The 21503-nt window shown below is 44.5% G+C and overlaps 1 protein-coding gene across 1 annotated transcript in view; it reads left to right on the forward strand.

Moving 5' to 3' along the window:
• PRKDC (protein kinase, DNA-activated, catalytic subunit) overlaps positions 1-21503 on the forward strand; it is a 195215-nt gene that overhangs the window by 123479 nt on the left and 50233 nt on the right. The window contains exons 61-67 of the mRNA XM_089776265.1: positions 2765-2896; positions 6761-6940; positions 11646-11854; positions 13316-13454; positions 14118-14306; positions 18060-18284; positions 21011-21119. Coding sequence (XP_089632391.1) covers positions 2765-2896; positions 6761-6940; positions 11646-11854; positions 13316-13454; positions 14118-14306; positions 18060-18284; positions 21011-21119 — 1183 coding nt within the window. The remainder of the gene's footprint in view (positions 1-2764; positions 2897-6760; positions 6941-11645; positions 11855-13315; positions 13455-14117; positions 14307-18059; positions 18285-21010; positions 21120-21503) is intronic.

The raw sequence follows: 21503 nt of genomic DNA on the forward strand, positions 1-21503 counted from the left end.
TTGCTTCTTAATAATTAGTGGTCAAAATCTTTGAGTGATAGGATTTGTTTGCTGTGCTTGAGAAGTCTGATATTTTGTCTATAGAAGCATCATATAATTGGAAAATTATGGTGGTGGGTGCCATCAGAAGAAACTAGATAGGCTCAGTTACAGAGATGGTATCTGAAGTTATGAGTTGCAAGGTGTATATCATTTATATGGGTAAAGCTGAGTGTGAACTAAACTTCCCTAGTACGGAAAGCACTGGGGGTTTCTATTCCAATCTTCAGTATTGTGTGAGGGTACTGGATAGGGATGTTAGTGTATAGTTATAGTGATAAAGAGGCAGCAGTGTAGAGAGTTTGGGGGGCAGTCAGGCTCCATGGAGCTGTCTGCTCTCCATGCCCCCCCACTCCACTGCCTCTTAGAGGCAGCGGTGGGGTGAGGCGAGGCGGGAGTTGATGCTTGGGGAGATTCGGCTTAAAAGCTGGCTCCCCCCTGAGCACCAGCTTCATGGAGCCACCTCCTCCTCCCCCCCCCCCCCCCCCCACTGCTGCCTTTGTATCAGAGGAAGCAGCATGGTGGGGTGTGTAGGTGGGATGCTGGAACAGCCCCTGTCCACATGGAGCTTGGGCCCCCGCGGACAGTGGCTGCTCCATGGGATGCAGCCTTTGTCTGTAAGGAGCTTGCTTCCCCCCCTCCCTGCCCTGTGGACAGAGGCTGCTGTCCCCTCTTTCCCCTCCCCCTCCCCCCCGAGCTCCCTTCACAGACTGGTTCCTGCTCGCTACCCAGCGCTGCTGCCTCTGATACAGATACAGCAGTTCTAGATGGCAGGGGCTCCCAGGGATTGGGGCTGGGAGCACACTGCCTGCCTTCCCCACTCCCAGGACCATCAAATAATTGTGTAACTGCTAAGATTTTGTGCAGTTACACAATTATTAAATTAAATATCTAACATCCCTAGTATTGGACTATGATTTTTGTGTACCATTTGTATCACAATTCCTGAGTGCAATGGTGCAAGTTAAAAATGGAAGCGCTATTCCTCAACTGTTATGGTGCACTGTGAAACTCTTAAATGTTTCTTGTATGCATAAGGCATAATTTTCCAAATAAGATGTCTTATTTAGGTGCATAACTTTAATGTGTCCTAATAATCAGGCCACCAGCAAGTCCCAGTATCTTCATTGAGAGTTGAGGGTACTCATCACTCTTGAAGATCAACCACCTTATCCTTATGTCCCTACCTATAGATTTATATTGACTAATTTTAGATAACCTACATTGGAAAACTGTGGCCACAGTTTGTTCTTTGCTCAAGATGTGTAGGTACATGCAAACCTGGTATTATACCCACTGAGCCCTGTTATATATGTCTGACAGAGTTCTCCCTCAGATACAGAATATGAAATGGCTGGTAGAATAACCAAACCTAAAATGTCACATAGCTACTACTATGCTAGGTGATGTTTGTCCCATGATGGACTCCTGGGCACTGTGTTATATGAATAATATTTTAGCCTGTGTAAAGTGTGATACTGGATTTCTTTCAGGGTTTATAGATTGCAGATTACTGTGATAAAATCCTCTAAAACATTTGTAGCACCTGTTTATTTAATCCCTTCATGTTAGTTGTGTGTGATTCATCTTTCTCACTTTTTTGAGAACTCTTAATAGCTTTAATAAGGGTCATGTTGCTAAAAATAGTAAGCACTGTTGCATGGAAACTGATATAGCTGGACAAAAGTGTACTTAAGGAGAGAAGTACATCACATCAGTATTGTCATGTCTGATGGGGCAGCAGGAGAAAAGAGATGCCAGCCAAGAGGAATTTCTTATGTTCTGAGAGCACTAAAGCTCTAATTCCCCATGACATATGTCTTGTGATCTTTTGAGAGTGTGATCTATTTAGGAGATAAAATGGGGCAAAGGGGTGTGGAAGTGAGAGATGGGAAGCCCAAAACACGAGGAGGAAGAGGTAAGATTTGAGCGTAAGGAAAGAAATTGCTATTCCTGCCTCATACTAGCACACAGACTTGTTCAAGAAATGCTATTCTAACTGATCTGGATAGCAGTAGCAATATGTATACATATTTTTGCAGGGGAGGGAGTATACGTCAAACCTTTTTGCTGTTAATCCTCCCTTAGGCCTTCTTGCCAAAGCCCATTGGTATTTTCACTTATGTAAAAGGAAGAAGGCAGAGAAATCTGGAGAGAAGTAAAGGCTTGTGTTCATGAGTGGGTTGTACCTATTTAATTTAAGATGTAATTTAAAACTGATTTAGTCAAACTGATTCAAAAGACTAGTTGGATAGTCACAGCTCAGTTTAAAGCAGATTTCTATTTGTTTAGCTTAAATTAATTAGGAGTAAGTTTACGCTAGAATAAAAACCACCATTCTTAAACAGCGAGTCTATAGATTTGCATTGATTTAGGTAAATTTGGTTAAAAATTGATTTAAGGTAAACTAGTGCCACTTCTGTAGACAAGGCCTAAAATGCAGTCATACTATGTAGGGGTGAAGATACCTTCAGGAAGAAGCTTTAGTTTTGGTTTACCTTTACAGAACAAGATCATTTTGTTTGCATTTAATTCCTGATTATGATTTCTGTAATTGCTTTTAGACATTAACACTTGTGACAATTTTAAAAGGAGATGTTAAACTTGGGTAACACTTATTATGTCTCCTCCATTAAACAAGAAACAGGTTTCATTTAGTAGGTGTAATGTGATCTTTCATTTCTATGCATAAGCAAAGATGCATTTTTGGTGGTAATTGTTGCAGGAGATAAAATCTGAGCTGAAAATGAAGCACGATGCTCGAGTCACACTGTACAGGAGTTACCGACAAGGAGACCTTCCTGATATCCAGATTGAATACAGCAGCCTAATCACTCCTCTGCAGGTTGTGGCACAGGTCTGTTTTTTGTTCTCTGGTCATTAACTGAATATTCCAAAATTGTTCTCTGTAAAGCAGATTGAGAGTGTGACAGCCAAGCTTTTTTCAAAAGGGTTCATAATTTGTGACATTGCAGTTACCACCAACTTGAAACACCCTAAATAAGTCAGATTTTCAAGTTGTGGGTGTTCAGCACTTTCTGAAATTCAGGCCCCATTAAGTTGTCTTTATTTGGGGCATCAAAAATGAAGAAAAAGGTGTAGCTGACTTTTGTTTCCCAGTTGAAATAGTAGCAATTATGAATTGGATTCTTTTTTAGTTTGATGGTCAAGCTGTCATAATTATTTGGTTACCCTTGCCCTCTTCCTGCCCATCACAATACTGTAGTCAGGAATAAAGGTGCATAAGTTAGGCTCATTCATTATTTTTGTAAACTCTAGTCCCATCTTTTGGTGGGTATCTGCTCCCAAACAGCCAGGTTTTCAGGGGAGATAGGGAAGGACTCCTGAAAGGAGCTACTACTTCTCAGAGGCCTTTCAAATGGCCATGCTGGGTAGTATGTGAAGAAAAAAAGGTTACTTACCTTCTCATGTCAGTTGTCCTTTGAGATGTGGTGTTAATGTCCATTCCAGTCAGGTGGTGTGTACAAACACATGCACGGTAACCAGATATTTCCCTTTAGCAGCTAGCCATAGGGTCAGTCTGCTCACCCATGGCTTCATGGCACCAAATATAGAGCCTTTCTCGCTTTCCCCTACTCAGTTCCTTCTTCCCATCTACTTTAACAGAGGGGAAGGAGGGTGGATATTGGAATGGACACAAACCACGTGTCTTGAAGAAGAATAGTTACAAGAAGATGAGTAACCATTTTTCTTCAAGTGTTTGTTCATGTGCATTGCTGTCAGGTGACTTTCAAGCCCCCAAGTTCAGGTGGCAGAGTTGGAGTCTTGCTGAGTCCTATCCAAATGCTGTATCATCCCTAGTCTGGTTTGAATGGTGGTGCCATCAGTCTGGAGAGAACTAGGTTGAGATCCCAGGAGGGTTGGCCTTCATACTTGAGGGAGTGTGTAGAGACCTTTTAAGAATCAACTATGGGTTTACAAACATTGAGCGGCCATTTATACCCACGTGGAAAGCTGAACGTCTGCTAAATAGACCCTTATGGAAGAGACTGAAAGCCCTTGCTGTTTGAAGTGGAAAAGGTATTTTAGAATTAGTAGAACAAAGGTCTGTCCCATTTTTTGTTCCAAGCTGGGCAATATGTTAGCAACCAGTCATAACTGAAGAGGTCTCAATCTGAGTCTGGCGTGTTGCATTATTATGTACATGCTGCCATGTGTCCCAGTAGTTTCAGGCAGATCTATCCCATGGTAGTGGGGAACTGTCTCAGGCCCTGAATAACAACCAAGGCATGAAACCTTGCTTCTGGGAGGTATGGCCTTGCTTCGTTCGAGTCAATACTACCCCAGTATACTCTATCCTTTGGACAAGGGGCAGAATGGATTTCACCTCGTTAAGGAAGAGACCTAGATTTTTGAAGTTAGTAACTCTGATTCATTTTACGTGAGCTGTAACCTGAGTCCTGGACTGGCCCTTGATGAGCCAGTTGTCAAGGCACAGAAATACTTGTACCTCGTGTATGTGCTGGAACTCAGGGCCAACTGCCATACACTTTGTGAACACCCAAGTTGCTGTTGAGAGGCCTAACAGGAAGACTATAAATTGATATTGGGGGGTGGTCACCACAAATCTAAGGTATTTCCTGTGGGGCTGATAGATCACTATATGGAAGTATGCGATCTTCAAGTCGAGAGCCACATACCCATCAGCTGGATCCAGGAGGGGATTATGCAAGCCAGAGAGACCATGCAGAAATTGAGTTTCTTTACAAACTTGTTGAGTTCCTGTAGGTCCAGACTTGTCTTATAGGTCCAGACTTGTTGCCCTTTTGGTATTAGGAAATATGGGGAGCAGAAACCCTCACCCTTGTATTCCTGAAGAGCGTTTTCCACGGCCCCTATAGCAAGGACCGATTGCACGTCCTGATTGAGGAGTTGAGGTAATAGTGATAGTCCCAGGTGGATGGGGACCTTCTGTTCCTGTTGCAGCGGGACCAGTACAAGTTGGACTCAGACTCTGCGGTATCTGTGAAGGAAGACCATGGAGGAGCCATGCTGAATACTGAGCCTTGCTGCCTAGGACTCTGGGATCTGTGTGGGTGACTGCCTGTCCAGCACAGTGATAGAAATGTAGCTGTGTTAGTCTGGTGTAGCTGAAACAAAAAACAGGACTATGTAGCACTTCAAAGACTAACAAGATGGTTTATTAGGTGAGGAGCTTTCGTGGGCCAGACCCACTTCCTCAGATCAAATAGTGGAAGCAAATTGTCACAGCCATATACATTCATTTTTTTTAATTGTATCCTTTGGTATATATGGTTGTGACAATTTTCTTCCACTATATGATCTGAGGAAGTGGGTCTGGCCCACGAAAGCTCATCACCTAATAAACCATCTTGTTAGTCTTTGAAGTGCTACATAGTCCTGTTTTTTGTCCAGCACAGAGGAGATATGCCACTTGAAGGTGCCCTGGATGTGGCTGGTGCTGGTAACTTCTCCAGTCTGAGGGGAAAGAACAGCACTGTGCAATGAAGGAGTTTGTCATTTCTATTGAATATTATCTTTCTAATGGTCCTCTCCTAAACACTTCAGGCACAAAGTGTGAGGCTCACTTCTGGGCATAGTGATAGAGATGCAGCCGTGTTCGTCTGGTCTAGCTGAAACAAAAGACAGAACTATGTAGCACTTTAAAGACTAACAAGATGGTTTATTAGGTGATGAGCTTTCGTGGGCCAGACCCACTTCCTCAGATCAATTTGTGGAAGAAAATTGGCACGACCATATATACCAAAGTGATACAATCAAAAAAAGTGAACACATATAAAATTGACAAATCAAATTTTAGAACAGAGTGAATGTGAGGGGGGAAGGTTAGTGTCTGTGAGGTAATGACATTAGGGGTGATAATCTTTGTAATGGGTGAGATAATTGTCATCTTTGTTGAGACCCATACATAAAGTGTCAAATTTAAGCATGAATGACAATTCTGAAGCTTCTTTTTGAAGTCTGGAGTTAAAATCTCTCTGAAGCAATGTGCATGTTTTAAGGTCATTGAGAGAATGGTTAGTCTGGCTGAAATGGCAAGCAACAGCTTTTTCTCTGTGAGAGAGCCTGATGTCTGTGTTATGTGCATTGATTCTTTGGTGAAGTGTCTGAGAAGTTTGTCCAATGTACATAGCAGACAGACACTTTCGGCACATGATGGCATAAATTATATTTCTGGATGGACCAGAATATGTGTTCTTGATCTTGTAACTAACATAGTTCGGTCCAATGATGGTATCAACAGAGTAAATGCATGAAATGGAATGCATATGGACAAACACTCAAAGAAGAATAGGATACATTCTGAGCCCCCAGCTCTAGTCCCTCCTATCAACACTGTTATATACGTTCACTGGTTTCATAGAAAATGCCTTATTTAATACTGTAAAAGTACAGGGTCACATGTCTTGAACAAAACAGTGACATTTAGAAGATGCTATGTTAGGTAGAGCTTAAAATCTCTAATATGGTGGCTTAACGAAGAAATATGATTAGGAGAAGAAAATTTATGGTCTCCACCCCCCTCGCCTCTTCCTACAATCTTTTCAAAAGACTTTGGCACTTCAAATTTGGTCCACTTTGTCTGGAATACACCATTCTTGGCATACAGTGAGGTCACTGAAATTATAGCATTGTTACCTTCTTTCTAGCACACTCAGCTGAAAACCAGTTATATTGCCTTAGTCACTTATCCTGTGACCTTACTGATAATTTACAGAGAGATCCAGCACTGGCCAAGCAGCTCTTCAGCAGTTTGTTTACTGGAATTTTGAAAGAAATGAACAACGTTAAGAGTCCTTCTGAGAAAAACTATATCACCCAAGAGCTGCTGCAGAATTTCAACCATTTTCTGAGCACAACAGTGTCTTACTTCCCACCATTCATAGCCTGCATTCAGGTAAAACTTTGTGTGATATATTGTCTGATGAATTGTGCTATCACAGCTAACTCCAGTAAGTGCATTTTAATCTTGTTAGAAGGTTAAACTGAGGAAGGGGGATAGAAATGGAAGCAACGGTGAATGAAGATGGTAAAATAACTGTTCTATAAAAGTGAGAACTAGATGACATAGCAGATCCTTCTACAGTTTTGTATTCCATCTGCACAAAACAATAGGTACCAGAAATCTTAACTACATGACTTTGACCAGAATGCCTTAAAACAGCATTTCCTAAAGTGTTGAAACCTGAATCCCCTTCTATGAAGATGAAACCTGTTGCTCTACAGTCCCAACACATGTAAATTAAAGACCTGTCAATATTAATATAAACATCTTCTGTACACTATCTGGCTAGTTTCTCACATGTGCATCAAATGTAACACATTGGGAAGTACAGGTATTTATAATACTGTACTTTCTTTCCTTTCTTACATAATTTGTTGTGCAGTTGAAAATAATTAATGGTGATATTTAAAATATCATTGGGCAATTTAAAGTAACATTATGATGGGATACGGTCAGAGAAGACCCCTTGGGGTGCTTCCCGGAGTTCTGACAAAGTCATTGACACTAGCCTCTTCGCTCCTGGCGCTTCACAACACCCTGCTGGGCCACATCTCCTGGTCTTCCCCAGCCAAGGCGCAGAGCTGAGGTCAGTGCTCCTCTGAGGAGCAATATAGACACTGGAAACTCTTCAGGTTTGAGGAAAATGCAGTTTTGGACCCAGCTTCCAGGGAAACTACTCTCCAAATGGGATCAGAACCCCACAAAATTATTCAGGTAAGCCCCTTTTAATAGGGGATGTTCACACTGATTGTTCCCCCACATAACAGTTATTTACACCGGGCTTGATAGTAAATAAAAGTGATTTTATTAAGTTACAAACAGTATGATTTAAGTGGTTTTAAGTGAAAACAGGCAGAGCAAAGTAGATTACAGATTTAAAATAACAGAAAAAACAGCTAGTTCTAAAAGTAAAAGCTCAATACAAACTTACCCCAAAACAGTTCTTGTTTCAGCTAAATCTCCAAGCCAGGGAAGATCTTTTTTCCTTGGGGTCTCTAGTTCATTCTCATGGGAGTGACATGCCAGCAAAACACCAAGGTTGTGTCTAGACTGCATCCTTTTTTCGTAAAAGGGATGCAAATTAGGCCTGTGGCAATTGCAAATGAAGCAGGGATTTAAATCTCCCCTGCTTCATTAGAATAAAAATGGCTGCCGTTTTTTTCCGGCTTGGAGCTTTGCCGGAAAAAAGCGCCAGTCTAGACGCGGATCTTTTGGAAAATAAAGCCTTTTCCAAAAGATCCCTTATCCCTTATTTTAAGAGAAACCCAGGAAACTACAGACCAATTAGTTTAACTTCTGTGCCAGGGAAGATAATGGAGCAAGTAATTAAGGAAATCATCTGTAAACACTTGGAAAGTGGCAAGGTGATAGGCAACAGCCAGCATGGATTTGTAAAGAACAAATTGTGTCAAACCAATCTGATTGCTTTCTTTAATAGGATAACGAGTCTTGTGGATAAGGGAGAAGCGGTGGATGTGGTATACCTAGACTTTAGTAAGGCGTTTGATACAGTCTGGCATGATATTCTTATCAATAAACTAGGTAAATACAACTTAGATGGGGCTACTATAAGGTGGGTGCATAACTAGCTGGATAACCGTACTCAGAGAGTAGTTATTAATGGTTCACAATCCTGCTGGAAAGGCATAAGAAGTGGGGTTCCGCAGGGGTCTGTTTTGGAGCCAGCTCTGTTCAATATCTTCATCAATGATTTAGATATTGGTATAGAAAGTACGCTTATTAAGTTTGCAGATGATACCAAGCTGGGAGGGGTTGTGACTAATCTGGGGGATAGGGTCATAATTCAAAATGACCTGGACAAATTGGAGAAATGGTCTGAGGTAAATAGGATGAAGTTTAATAAAGACAAATGCAAAGTGCTCCACTTAGGAAGGAACAATCAGTTTCATACAGAATGGGAAGCAACTGTCTGGGAAGGAGTACGGCAGAAAGGGATCTAGGGGTCATAGTGGACCACAAGTTGAATATGAGTCAGCAGTGTGATGCTGTTGCAAAAAAAGCAAACATGATTCTGGGATGCATTAACAGGTATGTTGTGAGCAAGACACGAGAAGTCATTCTTCCACTCTACTCTGTGCAGGTTAGGCCTCAATTGGAGTATTGTGTTCCATTCTGGGCACCGCATTTCAAGAAAGATGTGGATCAATTGGAGAGGGTCCAGAGAAGAGCAATGAGAATGATTAAAGGTCTAGAGAACATGCCCTATGAGGGAAGCCTGAAGGAATTAGGTTTGTTTAGTTTAGAAAAGAGAAGATTGAGGGGGGACATTATAGCAGTTTTCAGATATCTAAAAGGTTGTCATAAGGAGGAGGGAGAAAATTTGTTCATCTTGGCCTCTGAGGATAGAACAAGAAGCAATGGGCTTAAACTGCAGCAAGGGAGGTTTAGGTTGGACATTAGGAAAAAGTTCCTAACTGTCAGGGTAGTCAAACACTGGAATAAATTGCCCAGGAAGGTTGGGGAATCTCCATCTGTGGAGATATTTAAGAGTAGGTTAGATAAATGTCTATCAGGGATGGTCTAGACAGTATTTGGTCCTGCCATGAGGGCAGGGGACTGGACTCGATGACCTCTCGAGGTCCCTTCCAGTCCTCGTATTCTCTAATTACCTCCAAAAGGCAGATGTTGGAATTAGTTTCTGTATCCATACAAGAATCACATTGCTGCAGAAACCTTTGTCCAAGATAAATTCTTCTTTCCACAGTTCCTGGGAACTAGTTCTTCATTCTGGTATTCTAATACTTGGAAGATGGTGGCATAAAGAGGAATTCACAGAGCACTAAAGATATGTCTCAAGCACATGGCATGCATATACCGATTGTAGCCTGTTGATTTCATTCTGTCCAAAATGTCATGGTATTAGGGCCTCAAGGTTGCTTACAAGTAAAAATACTGTACCAGGTGGCATGTGAGAAACTATTCACAAAATCACTAAATGCACTGTGGAGAAAATGAACCTCTTTGGAGGAAGAGTTGCAAAGAAAGTTCCCTTTCTCTGCAAAAGCATCCTTTTATTGTGAGGGGAGGGGCGGGGTCACGGCTCAATTTCCCAACCTGACACACACACTGCAGAGATGAGGAGCCAGCTTGTAGAATAAACTCTGTAAAACCTATCTCTGTGACTCCCTGAGACAAACTTGTTTGATCTCAGTACCCCAAGATTCAAAAAGACAAAGACTGATTTCTTGCTGCCACCACCCAAGTGAATAAATGAAAATATAAAATAAACCCTTTTCCAGGGAAGAGATCACTTGGGAATCCCCTACCTAAGGCAAAGCTTTCCCCCGCCCCAAACTCCATTTTGCTTTGGAGTTGGAAACACAGACAGAGGGAATCTGCAATGAACAATAGACTCTGCCCGAGTAACTAGGCATGTAAACTTAAGGACACAAGAATCAACCGATACTGGCTAATCAAAACAAAAAGGAAAATACTTTTATCATCAAAACAAAACTACTGTTCAAGCATAGTAAATGACTAGGTGTTAAATAGCTATGAAGTGACATGGACTGAGGGAAAATCCCTGGGCTGTAATCCTTAGTTACAAAAAAGAAAAACAATTAACCAGCTCATACATGATTTCCAAACCCCCAAACAAGGAAAACAGTAAAACCTGACAGACTATCTAAACTTTTCCCTACTTACACATTTAAAGAAGTCCATTCCTGGGATAGCCCATCTCCCTCCATACCTGGAAAAGACTGCTCTGATCTCAACCAAAGAAGAGAGGAAGAAAATCCCATCTCTCTGTTTGAAATTTGTATCTGCATTTCATTGGCTGAATGCCTGAGCCCCCTCCCTCAGGTACATCTCCAGTTGCTTAACCCTTTCCTCACTCTCCAGGTAAGTCCGACTCTCCTTAGTAGCTCCTATTTGATGAGAGATGTGCTTGTCAGTTGGATCCCACATAGCTCCTTAATAGTTTATAAAGCTCTTGCTTTTGTATTGGGGAGAATTTCTATTCCTGCCTAGTTATTTATTATAATAACTTAACTACTTATTGTTTCTCTTCCTACTTCTGAGATTCACTATTTGCTACTTTCTGTGAATAATGATCGAGGAGAGACACTGCAACTGAATGAGAAATTTCTTATCTGTTTATTTGATTTCTGTTAGCACCTTCTCTTTTTGAATTGGACTCACCTTGGGAGTCTGTTAAATGATATTGTTTTACTGCTAATAATTGGTTGCTGTGCAAAAACTGCTCTAGTGGTTGGAGCTGAAGAGTGGAGCTTAGTCCTAGAACCTCCAGCAACAGCAATGGACTAACTCTGAATTCCACAGATAGGGGGCATTGATCCATGAATGACGGATTTGAAGAGAAGTTGCTAATGTAAAGAAAACTATCATATAAGAAATACTGTGTTCTCCCTTCAATTCCAATTTACTGCAGCATTGTCAAACTGCAGAGTTTAATTCTGTCTGAAGGTGCATGTGTGGGAGGGAGAAAAATGGATTGGTTACTCTTATCTACTAAGCCATTCCTACTTGTGCCCCAACTAGGAATTGTTTATGATGCACTGGCCTTTTTCCAATTCTTATAGGCTCTTTAACTGCACCTGTCTTTGTTTTACAGGAAATGTGTTACCAGCACAGAGAACTGCTAGACCTCGACTCGGCCACTGTGAGCACTAGCTGCTTAGCCAGTTTACAGCAACCTGTGGGCATCCTGCTTCTTGAACAAGCTCTAACTCGTCTTTCTTATGCAGAAGAACCCTTATCTAAACGAATGCGTGGAAGAACAGACCTCTCTCCAGATGTGATCAGATGGATCGAACTTGCTAAGTAAGTTGTGTAGTAGGGTCACCAATATAGTAGGTCAGGATTTATTGTTGTGGTGTCCTTACAGGTCTCCTGCTCCCTTAGTGATGATAACCAGAAGTCTGCATGCATGTGTGCCGTGTTGACTTGCGCAAAAATTTTGGAAAAGTGAACGCGTTCTTTCGCCATCCCTGTAAACCTAATTTCACAAGAAACAACGGATGGCTCCAAAGAGAAGGTTTTTCCGAAATTTGACACCACGTAGACATGCCAAATTTTGGCACAGCTTCTTTCAAATGAAAAGTGGAAAAAGACATGCAGTTCGCAATTTGCGTATCTTTTTCTGACTTTTCTTTTTTAGTGTAGACTTAGTCTCTGTTGCTTTTGTCTGCATGCCAAATGATTTGCAGGAGTGCCCTTACATGCTGTAACTGTTTTGGGGCAACTCCATGTGTTAATACATCAATTCTAAGTGTTAACCCTGTCAGTCTCAGCTTTTCACTTTCAAATGCTTTTTCATTCACTCCCCTGCAATGGAGTCCAAACTCCTATCTCCTGATTTGCTCTGTGAACTGTTGCATTTTTACCTTCATCTGATTTACAATCCTGGGACAGAGCTGTTTGCTACTTCCTCCTGGACACTTACTTGTCCCATTCTGAAAGGCACTGGTCTAGGTTTTAGTTCGACTAGAAGCTGGCTTTTATCATATGATTGTGGTTGCAATGCAGTGTAACCCCTCTCATCTTTTAATTTTATCAGGGCCACCTTAGAATCAAGAACTGGAAGGGACCTCAAGAGGTCATTGAGTCCAGTCTCCTGCCCTTACAGCAGGACCGGGCATTGTCTAGATCAGTGGTCTCCAACCTTTTAAAGCATGAGATCACTTTTTGAATTCAAGTGCTTTCTGAGATCTACCTCAAACCCAAATACCCTAGCCCCGCCTCCTTTGTGCCCCTTTTCTGAGGCTCCTCCCCCTGCTCTCTCCATCCTACTCCCTGCCCCCATACTCCCTCACTTTCATCAGGCAGGGCCAGCGGGTTGGGGTGCAGGCTCTGGTCTTGGATTAAGGGATTTTTTTATAGTAGGAGATTTTTAATACTTCTGAGCTGATTATTGACCTTTCACGCAGGGTTACTCCCATGTCATAAATCTGTTCCAACATGATGTCTGGTGCAGATTCAACTTCTTTATTTCCAGTCCTGTTAAATGCTACAGTCTTACAGGGGATTTCAGAGTAGTGTGTGCAGCATTGTTTAAGTATTAGCTTGTTTGGAGTTTACACAATCCAAAATAAATTTATAATCTGATAGAATAATATCTATATATCAGTAATGCATTCTATGCAGCCAGCCAGTTATACAGCAGGCAGTTTGCATAGACTGTCTTAACATTCATCATTTACAATATCGAAGTACTTTGTACCTGCAAACTTTGCACTAGAATAGAAAGTTATTCATTTTCAACTATCTTTTTAACTTTACTAGGCTTTATCGATCAGTTGGAGATTATGATGTTCTTCGTGGTATTTTCAGTGGAAAGATTGGAACCAAGGAAATTACCCAGAATGCATTGTTAGCAGAGGCAAAAAGTGATTATGCTGAAGCAGCTAAACAATATGATCAGGTAAAAAGACTACATGGCAAATATTTTATTTCCTCTGATTTTTTTAAGAGTCCTTTGTTTACTTGAGTCAGAATAAAAACTCTGTGACAGTCTCTGGTTCCCTTCATTATATGATACAAGATCCATAAAGTATACTTGCTCAAATGCAATATAAATAACAGTTGATAACACACAGTGCTTATTGGACCAAATTTTCAAGTTCTCTTTATTAGTGTCACACAGCTTTACAGACCTAAATCCAATATTATTACAATACACACAAAAGATCATTAGAGAATGGAAATTAAGTGCCTATGGTCAGTACATGTAAATTCTATTTATGTTCACAAGTTGATAATGGATAAAAAAAAGTTGTTGGAAATGATTTACCTATACCATGAAAGGAGGAAAAATGCAGCTTGAATCTCACATCTGAACTGAGTTAAAGGTGTGACCGGCTTAAATTTTGAAGAATTCTTTGGGACATTTTCTTTCATACATCTCAGGTCCTATATGCTGATTAAATACAAGTGCCTCTATCTTCTTCTGATAAAGGAATAAAATATTGTTATGAAACAGTGAAAATGTTATAGTTTCTTTTGAGGGTGGTCTAGAATATTAAAAATCTCATCATATTGCAGCAAGAATCGACTTGGTATTTCTCATCTGACATTCTTTGTCTAGGCTCTTTCTAAACAAGACTGGTTGGATGGTGAACCTACTGAAGCAGAAAAGGATTTCTGGGAACTTGCATCTCTTGAATGCTACAACCATCTGACAGAATGGAAGTCATTAGAGTATTGTTCCACTGTTAATATTGATAGCGGACAACCTCCAGACTTAAACAAAACATGGAGTGATCCATTTTATCAGGTTTGTGAAATGATTGCTACAGTAGATTTGATATCACACTGATTTGCATTTGTACACGGGCCGTTGCTGCTGTGCCATGGCTAGGGATAAAGTGACTAAATTAAAACTAGGGGGCAGTCCCCTCTGCTGGCTATGCTCCCAAACCCCCCTCTCTGGGGGTACGCAGCCTCAGCTCTCCCCCCGGCTGCTGGGGAGGGCCAGGTCGAGACGTAGCCGCCCTGGCCTGCCCTGGCTCTCTTCCCTCCAGCCGCTGGGGGCGGGTGTTTTGGGCTGGACCGAAACTGGCCCAGCTGTCTGCTCTCTGGCCTCCTGGGGATTGGGTTAGGCCAAGGGTGGCCCGGTCCTCTCCCTCTGATATGGAGGGGAGAGGGAGAAGGGGACCGTGATGGGGCATCCTCACCCCGCACGATGCCTCCAGGCAGGCACTCCTCGCCGCCAAAGGGGGGGCAGTCCGGCGGTGCGCGGCATGCTTCGGAGCTGCGCCGGGGAGAGCGGAGCTGACCGGCGTGCGGGTGGCAGTCAGGGAGTGCAGGGACAGCGCGGAAAGGCCCTGCCCTCCCCCCGAGCGTCCGGCGCATTGAAGGTCGGTGTAAGGATGTTGGCCCTGCCCCCTCCCGACAGGTGACGTATAAGGGCGGCGGGACGTTTTAAAACGCCGCCCCCATAGTCGGGGGGGGGAAAGAGGAGTTGAGAGAGAAAGGAGCTCCCCGCAGGGACAGCCGAGCCGGAGGGGCCGTCGTAGGACCAGGGGTATTGTGGCGCAGTATTCTGCTGGCCGGAGATGAGCCCGCCGGCAGTCTGGCCGTGAAAGGGAAGGTGAGCCTCCCCGCGGTAAGACACCGGGGCGGGGTAAAGGAAGCAGCCCAGGGCAGAACCCTCGCGGGTTGGTGGGCTGACGCGTTACAGCAGGAAGCCCCGTCAGCCGGGACGGGTCTGAGTCGACCCGTACCCTTAGGGCCCTGGGCTGGGGCCCGTGAGTGAGAGCGGGTCCGGGCCCCCCTTTTCCCCCGCCCCACCGCCTTGACGGGGGAATCCTGGTGTTAGTTGGGCGATGGGTCATAATCAAACTCTCGCTGCGTCAGAGCGGGGCTCGATATAGCCGCTGGACCGGCACGTGGTTAAGAATCTAAACGACACGGGTGTAGGGTGGTGACTTTGGGTGTAGGCCTCCCCCGATGAGGAAGGGGCTGTAACCCTGAGGGGGAGACCTCCGCGTGACAGGGACACAACGCATGGTCCTCTTCCTCTGGCGGGGAGGGGTGTCATGTGGTTCAATTTTATTTTAGATCCAAAGGAAACCAGGACATTCCAGGGAAACTTAACCACTTTCTTATTTATTGCAAGATTTAAACAGTTAATACAGTTGTTTACGTTTGACAAGCCTTAAAAACAATTAATACAGCGCAAAGCAATGCAAGCAATTTATAGAAGATCTACTATAATACAATAATAAAGCCTAGTTCACTTACACTTCACCTGTATGTTACCTACAGTACCAGGCAGGCGGTCATGGTTCCTTTTCTTCCCACACATTAGAATACCATGTATTGTAAACTTCTGATAATCTGGCACCTTTAGGACCCAGGGGGTGCCGGATTATCAGCTATGCCGGACTATTGGAAGGGGGCGTTATGAAGGGTCTGGGGTGGAGTGGGGGGAATGCGCCCCTCGGCGCTGCAGGACCAACCCGGCATCACTCCAGCTGCTCTGCCCTAGGCTTCCCCAAGTCAGCTGCTGGTCAGTACAAGATTTCTTGACATTGTCTCACGTACCATGCTTAATCTGCATGGTTATTCAAAATATTCCTGCTTCTCATAGCTTCTCCCTCCCAAGCCATGCCAGTGTGCTTACATGCACAAGACTTGAGACAGGTGTGAGTTTTGCTTTTTAGGGATCTGCACTGTGTTAAAGGCAGACTTCACCATTTATTATCAAAGCAGGGTAGCCCAGGGACCCCCACAAGGGGAAAGAGGGCACAGCGCATGGCCCTCTCCCTCTGGCAGGGAGCAGAGAGGGGGCCCAGCGCCCAGCCATCTCTCTCTGATCGTGAGAGGGGAAGCCACACAGATCTGGCCACGAGGACCCCCACTGGTGAAGGGCTAGGCTACGTGGCTTCTGTGTGCCTCCTCCGTTTGGACCACCAGTGACACTGAACATATCCTGCACACACCCCTCCGTCCACCTGAGTCCCAGTGAGGCTCTGCAGCTCCCCTGCACCCTAACCTCCGTGAGGCTGCGCGGCTCCTGTGCCCCCCCTCTCCTGACCCAAGTCCCTACAGCACATGCATCCCCCTTTCCCACACCCAAGCTCTCACAGCTCCCACATGTCCCCACCTCCCCCCCCAAGTCCCCATGAGGCTGTGTGGCTTCCCTGCGCCCCCACCTTCACCCACCTGAGCCCCCGCATGGTTGTGCGGTTCCTGCATGCCCACCCTGCACCCAAGAGGTTGCATGGCTCCTGCACTGCCCCCTGTTCCCACCTGAGCCCCTGAAGCTCTCATGTGCCCCCGTCCTCACGAACTCCCAAGAGCTGCACAGCTCCTGCGTGGCTCTCCTGGCTCCCACTCGCTTCTCCTTCCCTGCCCCAGAGAGCAGAGGAGCCGGGTGGTTCAATTTAAATTCTGGCAGTCCCCTCCTATGTGGCGGCTGCAAGAGGGACGCTCATGGTCCAGTGGCATTGGGGGGAGGGGTTAACTGTTGGCCCATGCAGGGTGGAGCTGATACGGTATCATGGAGAGGGGGAAGGAACAGAGTAGGGCAGCCATGCGGACTTTCCGCAGAGCACCGGGAAAAGGGAAAGCCGCAGGCACTGGGAGCCACGCACCTTGTGGCTCCTGCCACCCTAGCCCTTGCCAGGGTAGGTTGGAGCATGGGGGAAGCCGCATACTTCACAGCTCCCACAGGGAAGAGGGAGGCCACATGGCTGAGGGTGGAGGGGGGAGCTATGGGATGCAGAGTGACGCATTACATCACTCAGTTGTCCCGCAGGAAAAACCTTTTTAAAGTACAGATGGATAAATATTTTTTTGCTATTCTCTAGTTTCTCAAATTGCCTTTTATTTCCATGGCTGAGCAAATGGCTCCACCTTTGTCACCTTGTTATCTTTGCACCCTTCATGCTGCTGCTGTTTATTTCCCTGCTCCCATATTTGGACGGGGACACAGAATTTATCTTGAAGCTAACAGGAAATGCTAAGCACCAGTACCTGCACAGCTGCATGACACCACCAGAAGATGGTGCTATGTGACTTGTTGGTGATGGAAGCCAGTCTGAAAAAGGTTAAGATGCACTGAAAAGTATAACTAAATTATATGAAAGGACAAGAAGCAATGAACTTAAATTTCAGCAAGGGAGGTTTAGGTTGGACATTAGGAAAAACTTCTGAACTGTCAGGGTGGTTAAACACTGGAATAAATTGCTGAGGGTGGTTGAGAACTCTCCATCATTGGAGATATTTAAGAACAGGTTTGATAAACATCTGTCAAGGATGCTTCTGATGGTACTTGGTCCTGCTATGAGTTCAGGGGACTGGACTTGATGACCTCTCAAGGTTCCTTCCAGTGCTATAAATCTATTATTTGATTATAATATATGTTAGTCAATTCCTAATTTGAAAATCTTTAGACCTCGCAGATGAAACCAGGCCCTGATATGTCTTGCATATTGTTCTAAATCACCAGTAATAAATGGCAGAAGTGATTATTCATTATCTTACCTTAGGAATAAAGAGACTTTTTACTTTTTCCCCACAGGAAACTTATTTGCCATATATCATACGGAGTAAGTTGAAGTTACTGCTCCATGGGGGCAATGACCAGTCCTTGCTAACCTTCATTGATGAAGCTATGAAGATAGAACAGAGGCGAGCCCTTATAGAAATGCATTATAGTCAAGAGCTGAGTCTTCTCTACATCTTGCAGGATGACTTTGACAGAGCCAGATATTATATCAGCAGTGGCATGCAAGCCTTCATGCAGGTAACAAAACCACTAACATGTCTACTGATGATTTTCTGCAGGAAATCATGACAAGGGCAACTCTTGCTGCTACTGGAACATGCCTTCAAGGTAAAAATATAAAAGATTAACTCTTGGCCTTCTTGAAGTGAATGGCAAAATTGCCATTGACTTTGTGAGGGCCCTGACTTAAGAAATGGAAATATTCATCCAATGCAACATTCCTACCCTATTTTGGGGTATCTTACTCCTTCCTTTCAGTTTATTCCCTTTGTGCTCTCCTTTTCCCCAGTATATCATACTGAGTTTACTCAGGTTTTCAAAATGACATATCAATGAACTAGACTAACTAGAGATGTTAAATTGCGTTTAATCAGCTAATTCAGTAGTTGATGGAATTTCCGTTGACTACTGGATTAGTAAATAAGGGTATGTCTACACTACAAAGTTAATTTGAACTAACGGACATTACTTCGAATTAACTTTGATAGGTGCTACACTAGCGCTCCGCTAGTTCGAACGTAATTCGAACTAGCGGAGCGCTTAGTTCGAACTAGGTAAACCTCATTCTACGACGACTAATCCTAGTTCGAATTTACTAGTTCGAATTAAGGGGTGTGTAGCCCCTTAATTCGAACTAGTGGGAGGCTAGCCCTCCCCAGCTTTCCCTGGTGGCCACTCTGGCCAACACCAGGGAAACTCTATTGCCCCCCTCCAGGCCCCGGACCCCTTAAAGGGGCACGGGCTGGCTACGATGCCCGTGCCAGGTGCAAGCCTGCCAGCACCCAGCCAGCAGACCCTGCACCTGGCATGGCTCGAGCCACCAACCCGATGCCCCCCAGCCCTCCCCCTCTTCCTGGGACCAGGCTGGCGGCTCCCAGGAGCTTGCCCGGGACCGCAAGAGGCGGGCACCCGCCTGGTCTCGTGCGGACATCGTGGACCTCGTCCACGACCTCGGCACTAGGCACAGGAAAGTGGCCGTCTAGGGCAGGAGAGCTGCCAGCCTGGCCACCCAGGAGCAGGTGTGCATGAAAATCAAGGTGGTCCACTGAGACCCCCAACCCTGAGCCCTGAGCTTAGAATGGCCGTCCTGGGTCAGACCAAAGGTCCATCTAGCCCAGTAGCCTGTCTGCCGACAGCGGCCAACCTTAGGGACCCTGGAGGAGATGGACCGAAGACAGTGACCAAGCCATTTGTCTCGTGCCATCCCTCTCCAGCCTTCCACAAACTTTGGGCAGGGACACCACTCCTACCCCCTGGCTAATACCACTCCATGGACCCAACCTCCATGACTTTATCTCACTTCTCTTTAAACTCTGTTCTAGTTCTAGCCTTCACAGCCTCCTGCAGCAAGGAGTTCCACAGGTTGACTCTTTGCTTTGTGAAGAACAACTTTCTGTTACTAGTTTGAAGCCTGCTACCCATTCCTTTCCTTTGGTGTCCTCTAGTCCTTCTATTATGGGAACTAATGAAGAACTTTTCTTTATGCACTCTGTCCACCCCACTCATGTTTTTATAGACCTCTATCCTATCCCCCCTCAGTCTCCTCTTTTCTAAACTGAAAAGTCCCAGTCTCTTTAGCCTCTCTTCATATGGGACCTGTTCCAAACCTCTGATCATTTTAGTTGCCCTCCCCTCTCCCACCCTCTCTCTTCCCCTCTCCCACCTCCTTTTCCCAGTCTCCCCGAGTTTTGTTCAATAAAGAAAGATTCTATTTTTGAACACAATTGTCCTTTATTTTGTACATCAGGAAGGGGGGCTAGGGAGGGGTAAGTGGAAGTAGGTGAGGGAGAAATGGGGTACGCGCCCCCGATGGGGAGGACTGGGCTGGCTCTGCGGGCTTCTGGGGGTGGAACCTCTCCTGCAGCCCCCCGATTGCCCCCTTTCCCCAGATGGCAGCATGCGGCAAGTGCAGCCGGTCTGATGGCCGAGTGCTGTGATGTGCCCAGTGTGGGTACTCCGGGCAATCCAAGCCAAGACTGCTTTGCAAGCGGGGCACCCCTGAGAACTGTCTGTCCGGGGTGGGGGTCGGGTCCCTTTAAGCACAGCCCTTGGCTAGCCTGAGACAGCAGCTCCACGCTCTAAGTCCTCATCTGATGCCCTGCCGGCACTGCTTCCGGCCATCCTTAACCCCGGTTCAGGGTCCACTCTGTGTGGACAAGCTAGATCGAATTAGCAAAACACTAATTTGAACTAGTTTTTTAGTCTGGATGCATTAGTTTGAATTAACTAATTCGAACTAAGTTAGTTCAAATTAGCACTGTAGTGTAGACATACCCTCGGGGGAAACTGCAGAGCTGCAGCGGGAGCTAACCCCTCTGCAGCTCTGCCTTTTAAATGTACTAAGAGCTACCTGGCTCTTAATACATTTAAAAGGCAGAGGCAGAGGCATAGCCGGGAGGACTGGGTGTAAGCCAGGAATCAGCTGATTCCTGGCTTACACCTGGTCCCCTGCTAGCCTCTGTCGCTCTTGCCCCCCCTTGCTGCCTCTGTCTGATACAGGCAGCAGGGGAGGCAGGAAGTGACTAGTTGAGTCTCTACCTGACTACCCAATAAGCATAAGCTTATTGGGTAGTTGACTAGTCACATCTCTAAACCTAACTAGGCTGTTTTTATGCATGTTTTCTAAGGATGAATGAATCATAATCTAATAGAGCTTTGCACATAAAACAATCAGCTGTCTGCTCTTCACTGCTTTACATATCATGTTTTTATTCAATCATTAAAAATCATTTCCCCTTTACTAGAACTACTCCAGTATTGATACTCTGTTACACCAAAGTCGACTAACAAAGCTGCAGTCTGTCCAGGCTTTAACCGAAATACAAGAATTCATCAATTTTATAAGCAAACCAAGTAAGATATGACCCCTTTCCAGTATTTTTCAGAAGAGTGAGTGTGGTTATTTTCATGTGCCAAAAGTCTTGGAATCTGTGTGATACAATGAGGATACTTTAAAAAAGCGTCATCTGCTATGTTATGTTATGTTTTATCTTTCTAGCCCTGGCGAGAAAATTAACATAATTCACAGCAGAGAATGTATCGTATGTTCTATTAATATCTGTAATTTTAGGCATGAAATATAGTTACTTATGTCTTGTCAACTTAGTACTAAACTTTAGTTAACATTGTACAGTTGTACCCTTGTATTCCACTTTACTTCTATAAGGAACACTGGTAATAACTGTTATTCTTTTCCAGTGACAATTACTGCTACTTTTATTCTCTAGTAGTGAGATA

The sequence above is a fragment of the Pelodiscus sinensis genome, chromosome 2 (genome assembly GCF_052426305.1).
Source record: "Pelodiscus sinensis isolate ZL-2025 chromosome 2, ASM5242630v1, whole genome shotgun sequence".
Lineage (NCBI taxonomy): Eukaryota > Metazoa > Chordata > Testudines > Trionychidae > Pelodiscus > Pelodiscus sinensis.